Source organism: Sinocyclocheilus anshuiensis, unplaced genomic scaffold (assembly GCF_001515605.1).
Source record: "Sinocyclocheilus anshuiensis isolate Anshui unplaced genomic scaffold, SAMN03320099.WGS_v1.1 scaffold1418, whole genome shotgun sequence".
Lineage (NCBI taxonomy): Eukaryota > Metazoa > Chordata > Actinopteri > Cypriniformes > Cyprinidae > Sinocyclocheilus > Sinocyclocheilus anshuiensis.
Window position 1 is genome coordinate 118830 of NW_015558607.1, and position 18279 is coordinate 137108.

Below are 18279 nucleotides of genomic sequence, written 5' to 3' on the forward strand. Positions count from 1 at the left end.
AGCAATTTTTTTTTTTTTTGACAAACAGCGGTGTATAGCATGATAAAATGCTATGCAAAACACAAAATCGCTATTTATGTACAATACCACTCACGCACAGCCTTACAGCCAATAAACTGTCTCCATCAAAAGAAGCACTGGGTGGTCCGATTCATTTCAGTAAATTTGGATGCTTCACATAAATTAACAAATTCACAAATATTATACACACATATTAACTACTATAATTTTACAAAATGTTATAGGCTAATATTTATTAAAATGCTGCTGTTCATAACTAAGTTTTACAATTTTACATGTGCTATTAATTTATCCTGATCCGTTCAAATACTGTTTAATGCTGTAACCATATAAATACAGTTTGAGTATGTACATTACTTAAATAAAAACTGTGTGACCATTAAAAAAAACTATGTTCTAAATAGTACAAATGTGTGTAGTATGAATGAAATCCTGACATACTACATTCGTCATGTTGCGTCACTTCACTGCCATTCAAACTCCCCTCCTGTGGCCTCATGGGATAGTAAAGTGTCCAACAGAATCACAGCACAAGTAGGTCTTCCAGGACGCAGGGTCTGTTTGCAAGGTAAATAAATACTATGATGGTACACAATAGCTTTATTTCCAAAATACCTAGTAGGCTACATTTAGTAAGCTACATTTTATTATTAGTTTGTTGTGAAGCTAACTACTGTAGCACTGAAAATGTGAAAAGTACTGTAATATGATGGGTATAGTGATATGCTAGGCTAACTAGAGTCGCCTATGTCTGTGGATGAAGAGTTAAGCCTTACAGCTAAAGTACAAACTTGTCCTTACTGTATATTTTAAATCAGCTGCAATTTCCAGCTAAAATTAACACTTGCGGCAATTAAACACCAATAACTTTGATTCTTTTTCACACAAATCATGATTACAGGGTCTTATGAAACTAATTTCCACATGGTTCTATGCACAATACCATGCTATGACCTCAAAAAGCTCAATGTATTGTAAACAAATACATTTTGATGATTGAATCACATAACTAGGTTCATATTTATGGCTTTACTGATGTAGTAAACTTGCTCTGTAGCTCACGTGGTACAGCTTTGCACTTGCAATGCGAAGCGCTCAGGTACAAGACCTGTGAAACATGGTAAAAGAGCTCAAAGACGTAAACAAGCAAGCAAAAAATAGCATGGTTGCTTCAGCAGCTGTGTTTTTATCTCATGTTTGCTTTTGTTAATGCTATCAGTTAGGTTTTAGGGTAGGGTTTAGCCAGTGTGGGTGGTACTTTACAACAGCCTAACATAAAATGTTACCAGATTCATGTTTTGGAAAACTGAACACGCACTTTGAAAGTGTCCCGAAAAGTGCAATAAACAAGGAAATATAATTTTGCAGAAATGTCACCACAGGCATGTATTTCCAATGAGTCTAGTTTGGTTGCTTTAAGGCTGAAACACATGACATGGCTTTTCTGAACTGATTGAAAAACACTAGGCATCATACACTTGCCAACTTTGTAAATGGTTACAGAAAAATCTGGACATCAATTGCTAAACGATTGACTTTAAAGTCTGTGCCCATCATACACTATGCAATTTCCTACAAAATCTGTCAACTCTGACTGACGAAAGTCTGCAGACTGCCTCTGATTTTTGGTGACTAGAGATTTTTGACTCCTCCAGACTGTAAATCAAGGCAAAAATCCGTACAAAAGTCATGTAGTGTATTCCAGTCTTTTGCTAAGGGTAGTTTGCTGCCATGTGAGTGAAGCCATCCCTCCCAGATCAATAGAGAGCTTTTGGGTATATTGACTGCTGAGAAAGCCATGCTGTTGGGCCTGTGAGGAGAAGCGGGAGAGCGAGAAGAGGGGCCAATGACGTCAGCACCCATTACCCGTGGCACCACCCCTCTAATTAAACAAGCCTGAGCTCCCTAGAGATGTGAGAGAGGGAGAGGAGTCTAAACATCCCAATCTCCTGTCTGCCTCTCTCTCTCTCTCTCTCTCTCACACACACACACACAGGATCCTCATATCCCTAAACCCAGGCACTATCTCCTTTCATTTCCTCCCAGAAAACATCTCTCCCTCTAACCAAATCTGAAGGGGGAAAAATCTTATTAGTGATGCCCTTGAATCCAGCTACAAATGTATTTCCATTCTCAATGTGAGTGAGGGCCTAAGCGCTTCTGATATGATGCCAGCGCTTTTCATCCGGCTCTAGGGGGGGTCTACCTAAAAAGGACACACATGTCCGCCATTCATCTGCCTCAGAGTGGGGGAAGGGATTGTGTGTGATGCCGAGGAGGATTGTATGTGTGTGTTTGTGTCAATTGGGTAGGGATTAGCCTACCGCTATCTCGTCAAGCTCTGGTGCCATCTGCCAGTGACTTAGCAAAAATGCAAATCAGACACCCAGAATGCACAGCAGCCACGCTCCCATCGGAATAGCCTATAAAAATAGGTCAGTGGAGCTATGATCCTTGTGTCTGCGGCAATGCACTCTGCGGCTTTATGGCGTGCATGTTTAGAAAGGGAGGACTGATGAACAGTCAGTGGGGAGGAGAAAGAGTCAGGAGGGACCCTCGTGAGCAGGTGAAATGTCACCAGGGATGGAGAAAGAGGATAAAAGAAAAAGAGAGCAAGACGATTTCAGACAGGGATGAAAGTAAGAAGCAAAAGGAGTCAGGGGAACATTTGAAATGAGCCTTGGCAGCAAAACAAAGGCTTTGCCTGACTGTCATCTACCAGGTGCAGAAGAGTGGCACAACATTCGCCGGCTCACAATTACCCGACGCCTGTCCATCAGTCTGTTAGAACAGCCATCCTAAACCCAAATCAAATCACTAACAATTTCAACCCTGCAATGGAGTGTTCAACCATAGCCCATTCTTTTTTATCGACTGCTAAAAAAAGATCAAAGACCCCTAGACGGTAATGTGCGTATTAATGAAAGTGAGGTGGCTGATGCAACATTGTGGCAAGCCTTTTGCAACCCAGGCAGCTGAGCTCTATTCCTTGCAGGATGACTTGTATGAATAATGTATCCATTAGAGTAAAGCCTCGCTCTTTCTCTCTCCTGCTCTCTGTTTCTTTCTAGCAGATCAGACTAGCGTAGCTAGAGAAAGAGGAAGACATACACAAGGCCTTTATTCATATATAATAAAGCGGAAAGGATGAGTGTAACCTTTGCTTTTTTAATTCCTTTAAATCAGAGCAAGCTGGAGACTTGCCTTTCCAACATGTTGTTCTTGATAACTTGTAAGTATTGCCACACTACCACATGAAATACTTGCTGAAGCCTGGCCTTAGTATTCGTTTAATGTTTAATGGTTGCTTTATATTGAACAATCGCAGCGGCACATGGTCAATCTCTTCAAAGCAGGACACAAATAAAAGATATTCAGAGAATATAATCAAATATACAGTAGGTCTAAAAGTATTAGATCATGTGAAAAGTGAAAGTGAAAATTGAGCCCACAAAAAAAGTTTTAATACTTTTCTAATTTTAATAGTGTAGTGATACACAGAAGTCATTTTTAAACCAACCAGCTTTCTATTTGTCAATGCACTGAATTTTTGTGTAAAAAAAACAAATTTGAACCCGCTGCAAACTCTGCATGGGGAAGTCTTTCACCCTCACACAATATTCCTGATCACATGGATTCCTATTAAAATAATTTTGCCCATGAAAATGTGAAGAACGATGGTAAATATGACCGCACCTTTAGAAAACTGATAAAGAAAGAGAGAAAGGGAGATGCCAAGAAAGAGAATGAGGCAGGCCCAGCTGTGCAGTGCACCCGGCTGTAATCACAGCTGGATTACGAGCGACTCTCTCTCCACACTGCCTGCCAAACATTTTGTCCCAGATTATGGCCCAGATGCAGCAGCACTAAACTGCACAAGTCGGTCAATGGCTGCTCTCGATCAGCAGAATTACTGCACACAGAGCAGTAGGGGGTGGCAGCCGAGCTGGGCCAACTTTCCCCCCACTTCTGCACTCAAAAACCAAATGCAAGATGGGTCTGATTTGCACAAATGGTCTCTGAGCTCTTCCCGGGCTATGCAATCAAAAACAGAGCTAATACACACTTAGACAAGGGTGGTTGATGCATGACATATTTTTATAAACATCAAAATTGTAGGTTGAAATTTGTATGAATGTATATAAATCCATTCTTGCCTCAGAGTAAAAAATAATAATAATAACAATAATTACGACTTTATATTTCACAACTGCAACTTTGTTCCATAATTGTGAATTAATTTCAACTTTATACTTCATAATTACTTTATATCTCACAGTTGCAACTTTTTTCCTACAAAATGACTTTAGAAATGCAGAGCACAAGTTCCAAGTATGGGACGTCATGTCACTTTCACTTTCACTTATTTGAAATACATTTATTTTGCTAAGTATACTACAAATACATTTGAGTACTTGAGAAAGCCAACTTACTGATCTACTATTTAAACGTATTATTATTCTTCTGAGCCAAAATGTAAACACTATCTCCTCCTAGAGCTTTAAAGCTATAACCACCAAACTCGGCCCAGACCTTCAGACTGGTCTGACTCGGTGTGCTATATCTTTTCTAACTGATCCGGCTTACGGTTTTCGTAAACCAGACTATCAAAATCCCATAGACTTTCATTGAGGGGGTGAAAACTTTTATACAATAAGACTTATGGTGTATTTAAGCTGTCTATTGCTATAGCAAAGCTTAACAACTCCCTACTGAAAAAAACAGCTAAAACCAGCCTAAGCTGATTGACTGCTTTGGCTGGTCTCCCAAGCTGGTTTTAAAGTGGTTTTGGCCACTTTTTTAGCAGGTCAGGCTGGGTTTAGCTGGTTTTCAGCTGTTTTTTAGCTGTTTATTTTACTGAATCAACTGGTTTTAGCTGGATTAGCATAGAACCATGTTAACAACATGCTAGTAACCTGCTAATCATGCTAGAAACATGTTAACAAAATGCTAGTCACTTTCTAATCATGCTAGAAATGTGCTATCAACATGCTAATAATGTTAACAACATGCTAGTACCATGCTAATCATGCTAGAAACATGCTAGCAAAATGCTAGTAACTTGCTAATAATGCTAACAACATGCTAGTAACATGCTAGAAACGTGCAAGTAACTTGCTAATCATGCTAACACCATGCTAGTAATGTGCTAATCATGCTAGAAACATGCTAGCAACTTGCTAAACATGCTAGAAACATGCTAGCATCATGCTAATCATGCTAGAATAATGCTAGCAACATGCTAGTAACTTGCTAATCATGTTAACAACATGCTAGTAACATGCTAATCATGCTAGAAACGTTCTAGTAACTTGCTAATCATGCTAACAAAATTCTAACACCATGCTAGTAACATGCTAATCATGCTAGAATCATGCTAGCAACATGCTAATAACCTGCAAATCATGTTAACAACATGCTAGTAACTTGCTAATCATGTTAACAACATGCTTGTAACTTGCTAATCATGTTAACATGTTAAACATGATAGAAACATGATAGCAACATGCTAGTAACTTGCTAATCATGCTAACAACATGTTAATAACACACTAATCATGCTAGAATCATGCTAATCATGTTATAAACCTGCCAATCATGTTAGAAACATGCTAGCAACATGTTAGTAACATGCTAATAATGCTAGAATCATGCTATTAACTTGTTAACCATTCTAGTAACTTGTTAATCATGCTAGTAACATGCTAATAATGCTAGAATCATGATAGTAACTTGTTAACCATGCTAGTAACATGCTAATCTTGCTAGAAACATGCTAGCAACAGGCTAGACATCAGCATACTGTAGTGCATTAAGAAAAAAATACATACAAAGACATTTCAACTTACCTAGGTTAAGCAGCCAAAACATTTCCAAACTCAAAAATGTTTTCAACCTTTCTGGTCTGGCTTTTTCAAGCCAACTTTAAAGTTTGACATCAAACTTTACTCATCTAGTTATAATTATATATCAGTAAGTGATATGTCAATAGTGAATAGTGATAGTGAAGTGACATGTGGCCAAGTATGGTGACCCATACTAGGAATTAGTGCTCTGCATTTAACCCATCCAAAGTGCACACACACAGCAGTGAACACACACACACCGTGAACACACACCCGGAGCAGTGGGCAGCCATTTATGCTGCGGCGCCCGGGGAGCAGTTGGGGGGTCGGTGCCTTGCTCAAGGGCACCTCAGTCGTGGTATTGAAGGTGGGAGAGAGCGCTGTACATTCACTCCCCCCACCTACAATCCCTGCCGGTACGAGACTCGAACCCACAACCTTTGGGTTATGAGTCCGACTCTCTAACCATTAGGCCACGACTTCCGCCTAAATATGTTAACGGATATGAAGTTAACGGATGTTAACGGCCACGACTTCCATCAATAAATATGTTAACGGATATGAAGCATACTTTTTTGAATTTAAAATAAATTATGGCATAGTACTAGGGTAGTATTTCAAATAAAACTTAATTATTTAATAATTAATGAATATATTAATTATTATAATGATTAATTTTGAATTTTAGTTATAAAAGCATAATACCATAAAAGTTTAAAATGGATGTTGCATGTTATATCGCAGAATGTCAACTTCCCACACACAGAGACACATTTAAGCATGTTTTAATTACTTTATTAATCTTTATTAATTATTAAAAGACTATCACAGGAGAAGGTTGAGAGTACCTGAACACATACATAAGATTTGCTACACATCAGAAAACCGTAGTTCAAGACATTGTGTCAAAGCCAGTATGAGGCATCTGCCTCTGTCACAACTGAACTTGCACAGTGCTCTGTTATCCTCTAATCCTCAGCATCCGGCACAGATGGTATAATTGGTTTTTGTAACAAAATGTATGTCTGCAGACAGAGGCGAGACAGTTTTACTGTGCTTTGTGCAGTACATCCATCTTCCTGCGGGGAGGGCCTTGAATCTAAATCAATGTGCCATCCTCCATAACAAAACCCCCCAAAAAAGGCATACTTCCCCAACCCCCTTTCAGAGAGAAGACTTCAGAACCTCAAAGACCTTCAGGGCAGACTCGATGCAGCCATCGAAATTGGAGTGTGTGAAGCCATCCCCCCCACACACCAGCAGAGGCTGGGAGTGCAGTGTCATCTGCCCTGGGCAATCAGCCACCGATCTTGTCACCTAATTAGAGAACAACAAAATTGAGTGATTGGGTGTCCAATAACTGATGCGACCTCATTTTTATTCTGATATTAAGCAGAGCCATTAACCCTTAGTCTCCCGAAAAAATGTGAACAGGGCCTGCTCTTTCTTTGAGCGGGGATGTGTGTGGGAATGCAAATGAACGCACATCGAAAGTATTGTGTTCATATCACTATGTGGAACATTTCTGTGGGTGATGCATAGCATAAAACTGGATATGTTTATTGGACTGCTCATTTCATGCCACTTTTATTTACTTTTGTTTCCAGATAGACATATACACATATACATATACACACACACACACACACACACACACACACACACACACACACACATCCACATTTTAAAGAAATGAACTAAGCACCTTACGCAAACAATTGTAATTAAATGAATGTATTGAAACCAATAATCTTTGAAAGTGTATAGTGTGTACAGTCATTTTTTTGAGAGCTTATTCAATCAGCACATGTTTACAAGAAGGCTTCCCGCTCTCTTTTATCTCTTTCCTCATTTACAACAGAAATATTACTATATATCTGGGCAGTGACTATGAGGGTGGAGTCAGTAGTGATGTTTTGAATAATCTCAAGAGATCATAGATATCAACGGTTGGACTGCAAGTCGGTCTGAGTGCATGACTGTACTAAAATACCGCACACTTCTGAATGCTGCCTAACAGACCTGTTTGACAACTGAATGTGGCCCATGGAAAATGTAAAACTGATCATAGCAAAAAGTCTTTAGATGGACAAAGTCTTCCTTTATTGGTGGTTAGTTCAATATCAGGAAAACAACATTGTGGCTTTTTGACTCCAGGCTCTTTTTCAACAACAGCGGAAAATATTGTGGCAATACTATTTTACCTGAAGTGCAAATAGAGTTTCATTCATCTATAAGACACAAAAGGGGAGGATGGCTGACAGACTGTCTATCCATATATCATGCATTTGTCAGCACAACACCAACAAAGACTTTTAGAATTTAATTATAATAGATTATAAATCCATTTCAATGTCAGCTTTTTGTGAAAATTAATTTTGCCAATCGTCCAAACTTGCGGTGTCCCATGCTGATGGTTTAAACTCAGTTTTTATACAGAACACATGGAAGACAGGACTAATATTCGTACTATTCTGGAATAGAGACAGTAAAGGCATTAATAATGCTTCTGTTCATAATTTAAAAGTATTGAACCTAAAGACATTGCATTAATTATTACAGTGAAAGCTCAAGTAAAGTTTTACTTTAAATAACAGTTATTTTGTTGTGTTGTTGTTATTTTTTTCCATGAAACACAAACAGTGTTATCAAAAGTCAGTTCTGCTGTTTTCTATGCATACTACAAAATGACACCACTAGACTATCAGAAGTCACAGTTCTAGGCGAATGATGCCCCTGGTTGTTCTGTAGCTTGGTTTCCTCATAAGGGAGATTCTTACAAGAGATGGGGGAGGGAAAGAACTGTTAATATATTTGGTAAAATATAGAGCTTTTAATAGCAGTGTAGGCGCCTTCATTGGGTCAACCAGAGTCAAGAATAGATTTGATGGTAAAATGAGCAGAATTTTGATGATATTCGTTGTCTCTGTGGATTGGTTTTAAAGAGCACATGGTATGTGTGACCTGCGCATAACCCAGGTTATAGCTAGAAAAGCAAAGTTTGTCCAAGCCCTGGGTTAAAGTATATATATATATATATATATATATATAGGTTTTTAGAAAGTTAGGCATTTGAAAGTTAAGCATTTAAATATTAGTTTTTAAAAGTTAAGGATTTGAAAGCTAGTTTTTGAAGGTTAAGCATTTGAGTATTAGTTTTTGAAAGTTTAAGCACTTGAAAGTTACTTTTTGAAAGTTAAGCATTTGAAAGTTGCTTTTTGAAAGTTAAGCATTTGAAAGTTGCTTTTTGAAAGTTAAGCATGTAGATTGCTGTCAATTGAGTTAATTTGCAATTTTGCTTTTGTCATTATAAATATTATAACAGGATATATATACGTATATATATATATATATATATATATATATACGTTTTTAGAAAGTTAGGCATTTGAAAGTTAAGCATTTAAATATTAGTTTTTAAAAGTTAAGGATTTGAAAGCTAGTTTTTGAAGGTTAAGCATTTGAGTATTAGTTTTTGAAAGTTTAAGCACTTGAAAGTTACTTTTTGAAAGTTAAGCATTTGAAAGTTGCTTTTTGAAAGTTAAGCATTTGAAAGTTGCTTTTTGAAAGTTAAGCATTTGAAAGTTGCTTTTTGAAAGTTAAGCATTTGAAAGTTGCTTTTTGAAAGTTAAGCATTTGAAAGTTGCTTTTTGAAAGTTAAGCATTTGAAAGTTGCTTTTTGAAAGTTAAGCATTTGAAAGTTGCTTTTTGAAAGTTAAGCACCTGAAAGTTATTTTTGCTGTAACTCTGTAGCTTTTATTTATTAATATTTGCAGGAGACAGACATGTTGCACTGTAAACTAAATAGCTGGGCTTATCTTCTTTATAAACTGCCTCTATAGCTCATTAAAATGATGTATGCATTCTACATACAGCAGTCAATGATACAGGTCCTCATTGTAAATCCGACACACGTTTGCAGATAACTCAAAAAGAGCCACAACTAGAACAGTCTCTGTACAAAGTTTAAATGTAGAAATGCAGCATGTAAATGACTACTGAGAGTAAACACATTCCTTGCATGGCCCATTACAAATGCTTCGGCCGGCCCCAACTCTCCACCAGATAAACATCGAGGTGCAACGCACTAGAGTCAAGGAAATTGTGTCCATTTCCTGGGGCTTTCACTAGGCATCTTACAGACCGAGCACTATCATCATTCTGTCCAAACTCCCCCTCCCCTCTTGTATCTTTAAATGGTAATCTGTGTGTAAATCAATTGATAAACATTTGGCCTGAACCATGGCCAAGAACAAATTGTTTGGTCTATTTCGGAGGTACGCTGAAGTAAGTAAGGCTAAACTCCTTAACCTCCTTAAATCTGCTTTACTCCACATTCCTCTGGTGTACATTCATACATTAAAGATCCAGTGTGTCAGAACTTTGGTGCATCAAACTGCAGGGTCTGGTTGCAACAAACTCTTTAAAGGGATAGTTCACCCCTAAATGAAAGGTCTGTTATAAAGGCTTGGAATTCCATTAAGGAGAGTAAAGGATGACAAAATTGACATTTTTGTGTGAACTATCTCTTTAAGTAAACAATTATTAGCTATTATTGTAGGAGAATTACAGGGGTTTTCCCAAGCTAAGGGGTTTGTCGCAACAAGTTGTAGAACCAACACTTTTCACATATACAACCATTAAGTTATGAAATAGTCATGCAAACTAAAAATGGGTCTGCACTTCTGCTCAAAATGCTAAATGCCAATGTGCTAAATGTACAATCAACCATTTACAGTAGGAAAATAAATAAGCTTATCAAATTTAAAAGGGAGAAGAAAAGGTTTGGCTTTTGATATCTTGTGATATTGGTGTCTAAGGTTGCGTGTCCAATAAACTCTAATACTGGCACAAATTCATCCATTGGTAGAAGCCAAATAAGGCCCTCACCTTTATGAACAAAACTATGAGATGTACAAGAAAATACAATCCAGATTACATTGAATAAGTGTTACATGTGATATGTAGGGTAACATGTCTTATGTTTATTTCTTTTGCTGACACTTTTGTCACTTACGGTGCATTCATGTTACTTTGTATTATTTTAATGCTTTTTAAAAATTATTTTTAACACTTTATTATTTCTAAATAATGTCTTTGGATATAATGATTTTTTATAGTACATTATACACTGACAGTCCTAAATCCTACACATTTTTTAACGACATTAATGATACATCTAGACCACACCAGATGTTAATGATTGAGGTGATGTGTGCATTATCCACCATGCCTTTTAATTATGAATTTAAGTTATGTATTATTAAGCATGAGTGATAAAAAAAGGAATGCACATTTTCTGCGCTCTAACAATGTAGTGTCTGTTGAAAAAAGCAGTCTGCATTTACAGTAGATTGAAAGTCATGACTCATGAAGAGTCTTTCCAGCCATTAGAGTCCAGAGGAGTCAATGACTTTGACATGTGGTGAATGCAAGTGTGTGTTGTCGGTTTATGCTCAGCAAACTGTGATGTGGCAAATGACTGTAAGACCGACTCCTGCTCCATGCCCTCTGTGTGTTTGACCGGGAACTGGCACGTGCATAGGTGTGTGTGTGTGTGTGCATGTGTGAGTAAGTGTGTTCCTGCCTTTGCAGTCTAAACGGGCCTTGGCCCACTCTCTGGCACTCAGCAAGCTCAGCGCTCCCACACAGATGTTCTATGTCCTCTGACCTCAAACTAAGGCCCAGTGCTGTGTGTCACAGAAGAGCTGAGAGTGTAGGGGCTTCGAAAGAGAACGTCTGTGTGTGTGTGTGAGAGAGAGAGAATGCAACTGTGCGAGAAAGGGCACAGTCCCACACAGTGTGTGAATGTATAAAGTACTACTGTAAGATTGTGTGTGTGTGTGAGCCAAGTGAGTGGGGGGAGAGTATGGATTTCTATGTGTGTGAATCTACCAAGACTCTTAAGAAAAAGTTAAACTAGTTTTTTCTTAATCTGTATTTTGTCTGTTTTCCAGTAAAACTATATTTTTTAGCCCTTATTTATTAGAGAAGCAAAACTAAAACAATAAAACAAAAACAAAAATATTTGTCAAAGGTACAAGAAAAATAAAACAAGTCTTAATATCACTGATTAATATATTTTGTTTCAATAGAGCGGTCTGAAGACACCATCAGCCTGGCTTAATTCAAAATGAATGTCTTCTGCTGTATAGCAGGGAGGCTTCTATTACTAGCAGTTGCCTGAATAAGCCAAAACATCGCTATTTCACTCTTGTTATATATCATCACACATATTACAGTGGACCCTTACAAAGATAATTCATAATGTAGCAGATCATAAAAGAAATTAAATGAAATATAAATCAAATCTAAAAATAATGAACTACATATGAATTATAAAGGACTGACCCAGGATGGGATGGAATGGGGGGGATGATAAAAATGACTAAATAAAGTTTTTATTATAGTACTGCTTTCAGTGCCTCACTTTAAGATTCTGTGAACCTCTCTATCAAACTTTCTGATGTCAAAGTTCAAAGTGAACCCTGTTTCAGGCCGAGTAATTGTAAAGTTTAAATATAGCTGCAAGCAGCAATGACGGGCACAAGCCCCGGTGCCACCGCAAACCCCCAATGGCATTAGGAAAACATTGCACATTGGGCACATGCATTTAACCCTCTGGCAGTCTGGGTGTTGAGTCACAGCAGTGTAAGGGTTACTCTAGAAAAGAGTGTGAAACAGATACACTCACAGAAAAGGAAGGATATATAAAACTCTGAATGATCTATAAGAATTTTAAAATGATTTTAATCATCTATAAGCATTTATTAAATAATTACATAAAAATATATTGTCAGTGAAGTACATAACTGATTTTATGCATTTATTTGTCATTCTAATGGGTGGAAACAGACAGGAGAAAGATCAGGCTTAAAAGATTTCTTATCCTATTACTCCATCTGGTGGACAACCTTATTACTAGGGATGCACCGATACCACTTTTTCCAGTACTCGTCCGATACCGATACTTGTATTTTTGGTACTTGTCGATACCGAGTACCGATACCGATATTTTTATTGCATTTGTAAATTTTTTAAATATTGGGTACAGAAACCAAAAGGGTATGTATAATGTTAGTTGGTTAACTTCATTTATCAAATAGATACAGTCAAACCAAAATTTATTCAGACACCTTCAACATTTCTCAAATTATCACTTTCAGTTTATTCAGTTTAATCGCTATAGTTTAGAAAATGGTAATAAAATATGACAAGAACTCAGAGTTAAACTGTGTCAGAACAAATTAATCTTGATAATGTTAGATAATTTTTATAGAAAGGTATGTAATAGATTATGATCACCCAAAACTTATTCAGACAGCTGTTAGTATGACAGTATTTACACAACTATCAATACTTAGTCGGGCAACCCTTAGCCTTAATGACAGCCTGTAGTCTCCTGGGCATGCGGTCATCCAGCTTCATGCAAACCTGAACTTCAATGTTTTCCTAAGGTTGAAAATAAATTATGTTTATAGTGAATGCCCCTATAAATGGTCTTATTTTTACGATTTAGTTTTAATCCAAATGATGCGTGTGCTAAGTGAGTGAACATCAAAGATCACACAACAGAATTGCGCGCTCTGTCTCTCTATCTATCTTTCTCTCGCGCTCTCGCTCTCCCTACCCTTAAGTAACTTGTGCATTGTTTTACTTACTTGTTTTTGACATATCCGACCAAACTACAAACTTTCCAGTGATATTTAATAGCATTGGAGCTGCTCCATTGCAGAGTCTTAGTTCTGTAATCACGCGATTTGCTGTAATAATGCAGGGAACCACTTGTTAAAGTTTGGTATCGGGGCATTTTAACGAGTACGAGTATGAGTACAGGAGACCAGTATCGGGCCTGATACCGATACCAGTATCGGTATCGGTGCATCCCTACTTATTACCACAGACTTCATCTGTCAGCTGAAATGTTTGATTGTTTTTAATTCGCTGTTAGGCCCCAGAGCATCAGAAATTCATGAAACTAAGCATTTTTCCTCAGAATGACTTGTTCTCCGTATGTAAAAAGTTTTGAAGAGTTTGGAAAAAAACACTTAAAATATATAAGAAGATTAGTTTCCTTTTTGACCGTTATTTTAATAAATCAATCAATCATAAATATCTTGTCATCATGCTGACAAAGTTTGTTGTGAATTGCATGAATCCTCTAGGAGGAGTATGCAATAACACATCGGCCAGATTAAAAAAAAAATCCACATCAAATCAAAATATCCAACTTCCTGTTGGTTATAGCTAATGACTGTAAAACATATGTACCAAGTTTGGTGACTGTAGGAAAAACTAACCCTCTACCACGTTTGTCTAAAGGTGGCGCTATAGAGCGTCTCCTCCATGCCCATTTGCCAATGCCTAACGGCCGATAACTCTAATGTGTGTGTCGAGTTTCATGAAATTCTAAGCATGTTAAGTGCCTCAAAAAGACCCAAGAAGAATATTAAAGTTTGAGACGGTGCCATGGCAACAGTATTTCCCTTCAGAGTTTTATATCTGATGTTTGAAGGGTTTTTGAGCATGTTATGTGCCCCCAAAGCCCCCGAAACCTTGAAAAAAACAAAACAAAACAAAAAAAAACAATAACAATAATAATAATCCTTAGAAAAACAATAGGGTCCTGCTATAGGGCTTGGGCCCTAATAATAATAATCTTTAGAAAAACAACAAAGCAACTAGGACTTGGGCCCTAAAAAGGAGCATAGTTTGTGTGTATTGGTTAATATGGTTTATGAGGTCACAAATGTGTATAATGACATAGGTATTACAATGTTACACTTCCTGTGTCTTCGTAAACCAAATGACATAAAAAAACTTACTATACAGTGTTTTTTTTTGAAAATCTAAAAAAATGCACAAGGTTTTGTGTGACGGGAAGGTTTAGGGGTAGGGTTAGTGTAAGGGGATAGAAAATATAGTTTGTACAGTATAAAAAACATTATGCCTATGGAGAGTCCCCATAAATCACATACACAATTGTGTGTGTGTGTGTGTGTGTGTGTATGTGTGCATATTCATTTCTTTTGTTAAAAAAAAAATTCTTACCGACTCCAAACTTTTGAAGGATTTTGAGATTCTTAGTCAAATTCTCACACACAGACTAATGTAGTCTCACCTGTGAGTATCTCCACTTCTGACACTTGATGCTGTCAGGTTGAGGTAGCTCTGGCATCACCTTTTCCAGCTCTTCCAGGATGATGGGCTGTACCGCATCCTTCTCCTCCTCCAGGTGCTGGATGCCAAAGGGCACACTACTATGCACCACCACAGCAGGTACGCAGTTCTTCGATGCTGCCAATGACACACACAGTTTATCAAGCTCACATGTGCTGCTTATGAATTCATTCACAAACATGCCCAGATCCCACATTGTGTGCTACAGTGAGAAAAAGACTGTTTAGGTAAGGACATTTTAAATGGAGGAAGAAATGAGGGTCAGATAAAGAGCACAGACAGCAGCAGAAAAGTGGCAATATAGGCTGAAAATGCCATAAATGCTTTTCCTCACTTTTCTATGATTTAAGGTGAAAAGGAAACATTATTTTTCATGTTGTAAAAACATTTCAACTGGAGTGTGTCTGACATAATGTGATGCATGTTTTAAACAGACAGTGCATCAAAAATGAAAATTCTGTCATCACTGACTTATCCTCATGTCATTCCAAACCTTTCTTACTTCTGTGGAACATAAAAAAAGAAGATATTTGGAAAAATATTTTTTAAATGATTTTGCCAATGGGGACAAACATTGGATCCCATCGACAAAAAACACTGAAAGACTTCTCAAAATATCTTCTTTTTTGTCCATACAGGTTTGGATTTAGTAACTGATGACAAAATTTAGATTTTTTTTCATATTCACTGTGAATGTGACATGACCAACTTTATTTGTTGGTCATAGCAGGTTATGAGTAGTGAGTAGTGTTAAGTAACAGTATCCAGCCTTCTCTTCTCCAGACGATGGTTCCTCAGTGATATCATCTATGGGCGCACCAAACCCCATGATCTAATGCTTTATGGGCCAAGCTCACTGCCAGAGACATGACACGTGACTGAGACCAGGCTTAATATATTAGCCTTGCACATAGTGTAGTCATTTCTCTAATGACAGTGTTTTAAAACACATATTTAATATGATTGGAGGAAATCATGCTTTATTGGGCTCTATAAACATGGGGCTGTGTTTGAGCAGCTGGAGTGATTTGGCCCAATGACTCCAAGTAGGATGAAGATGCTGAAAGCCATCACTGATCAACACTTGAGGAACGAGGGCTAGGTCTGAATAAGACCACAGAGACTGGCTAAAACTTAATATTAAAGCCTCTGGCAGATTCACATGGTAACACATTGACTTTATGGATCACCTGTGGGGAGGGGCTTTATACTTCAGTAAGGTCTATTCTGTTTAGTAAAGTTTTACGGACCAACAGAGAACGATGAGCCAGGCAAATCACATTCACATGTTATTCTCATGCCTGGTCCTTAAATAATATTGGACTAATAAATAAATGGAGTATTCCTGAAAATATAGTTGTGGATAAAATGCTCCAAGGAATAATAAATTAAGATTATTTTATGGCTAACAGCATCTAAACAAAGTGTAGGGCTTTTCACACTATATTTAACAGTGGGTTTACAGTTTTTGTTTTTGTTTCAGAAGACCAGACAACCTGAGTAAAACTACATGGCAACATTTGCAACAGATGGACAAGCAGTTATTAAAAAGTGGTTGCATGTTGTATTTGCAGAATGATTAACCTTATAAATATGCAATAAATAACCCAGTTTACAAACGTACAGTGTGAAATCTTGAAACCTGACTACCCAGGATATGTACATTACAATAGATTAAAGCTTGAGATAAAGTTAGATAAAGATATGATAAAGAATGACCCTGGGTTCACAATTTCAAGTGAAAAGCCTGTACAAAAAGCTGGTTAAGTCAATACCACCACAGGTACAGACTCTGTCAACAGAGGAGGTACGTGTGAGAAATCAAGTGCCTCTGTTGGATAAATGATAGAAGAAAATGGATAAATAGAAATCCATGTCCAAATCACCAGGTCATAAAATTAAACATTTTATTTAAGGACCAGTTCTCACTATTAACTAGTTGCTTATTAGCATGCATATTACTAGCAAATTGGCTGTTTATTGGTATTTATAAAGCACATATTAATGCCTACTCTGCATGACCATATTTTAAATTCTTTAAAGGGGTCATATGATGCGATTTCAATTTTTCCTTTCTCTTTGGAGTGTTACAAGCTCTTGGTGCATAAAGAAGATCTGTAAAGTTGCAAAGACTAAAGTCTCAAATCCAAAGAGATATTCTTTATAAAAGTTAAGAGTCAGCCACACCTACCTAAAACGGCTCGTTCTAACACGCCCCCACATATCTACCTCACTATGTGGGAAGATTTGCATAACGCCGCCCAAATGTTCACATACCTAAACTTAACAACTACCTTACTAACTATTACTAAGCAACAAATTAGGAGTTTGTTCAGGGAAAATTCTTAGTTAATAGTGAATATGCGTTCCCCATTCCCTATTCTAAAGTGTTACCAAATTATATACCTGCATGTACAGTATCATTCAAATGTTTGGGGATGGTACGATTTTTTTGACAGAATTACAGTAAAATGGTAATACAATATTCTAATTTAATATATTTTAAAATTAATTTTATTCCTGTGATACAGCAATTGCTAGGCTTTTGTGTCATATAATCCTTCAGAAATCATTCTAATATGCTGATTTGCTTCTCCAAAAACATTTATTATTATTATCAATGTTTAAAACAGTTGTGCTGTTTAATATTTTTGTGGAAAATGAAAGATAGGAAGCTCAAAAGCTTTTTTTTTCAAATAGAAATTTTTGTTAACAATGTAAAAGCCTTTCACTTCAGATCAATTTAGGGCATTCTTGCTCAATAAAAATATACATTTCTTTAAAAAAAATCTTTACTTGTTTATTTAGTTTGACTTGTGATTACTTAAAGGGGTGGTTCACTGGTTTTTTTCTAGGCTTGATTGTGTTTATGGGGTGCAGTCTAACGTGTTAATGCTTAGTTTAAAAAAAAACACATTATTTTTCACATAATTTACCTTTATTCCACACCGCTCTGTCCCTTCTCTGAGAAAAGGGCTGATCTTTTCCTGTTTTTTTGAAGCCCCTCCCTCAGAAATAGGCGATGGGCTCCGATTGGTTAGCTAGCTCAGTGTGTTGTGATTGGCTAAACCGCCTCTAGTGCGAGTCTAATCGTCCCGCCCCTCACCTCAGCAGCATGTGCTCGGGTTGTATTGTAAACAACGGCGTCGTTAATATCGCTTATCAGTTTGAGCCCGATTGAGAAGCAGAGGATATTATTGAAGAGGATCGTGCAGAACCTGTGCAAGCACAGC

At 37.2% G+C, this 18279-nt stretch overlaps 1 protein-coding gene across 3 annotated transcripts in view; it reads right to left on the reverse strand.

The window, feature by feature from the left end:
* LOC107680274 (renalase-like) overlaps positions 1-18279 on the reverse strand; it is a 62110-nt gene that overhangs the window by 8944 nt on the left and 34887 nt on the right. For 2 of the 3 annotated variants that reach the window (XM_016476099.1, XM_016476098.1), the window contains exons 6-7: positions 14988-15163; positions 6657-7183 (exon numbers count right to left, since the gene is read on the reverse strand). In XM_016476099.1, coding sequence (XP_016331585.1) covers positions 7031-7183; positions 14988-15163 — 329 coding nt within the window. In that variant the 3' untranslated portion in view covers positions 6657-7030. Of the gene's footprint in view, positions 1-6656; positions 7184-14987; positions 15164-18279 lie in introns of those variants that run through there. The other variant, XM_016476100.1, reaches the window with a different exon arrangement.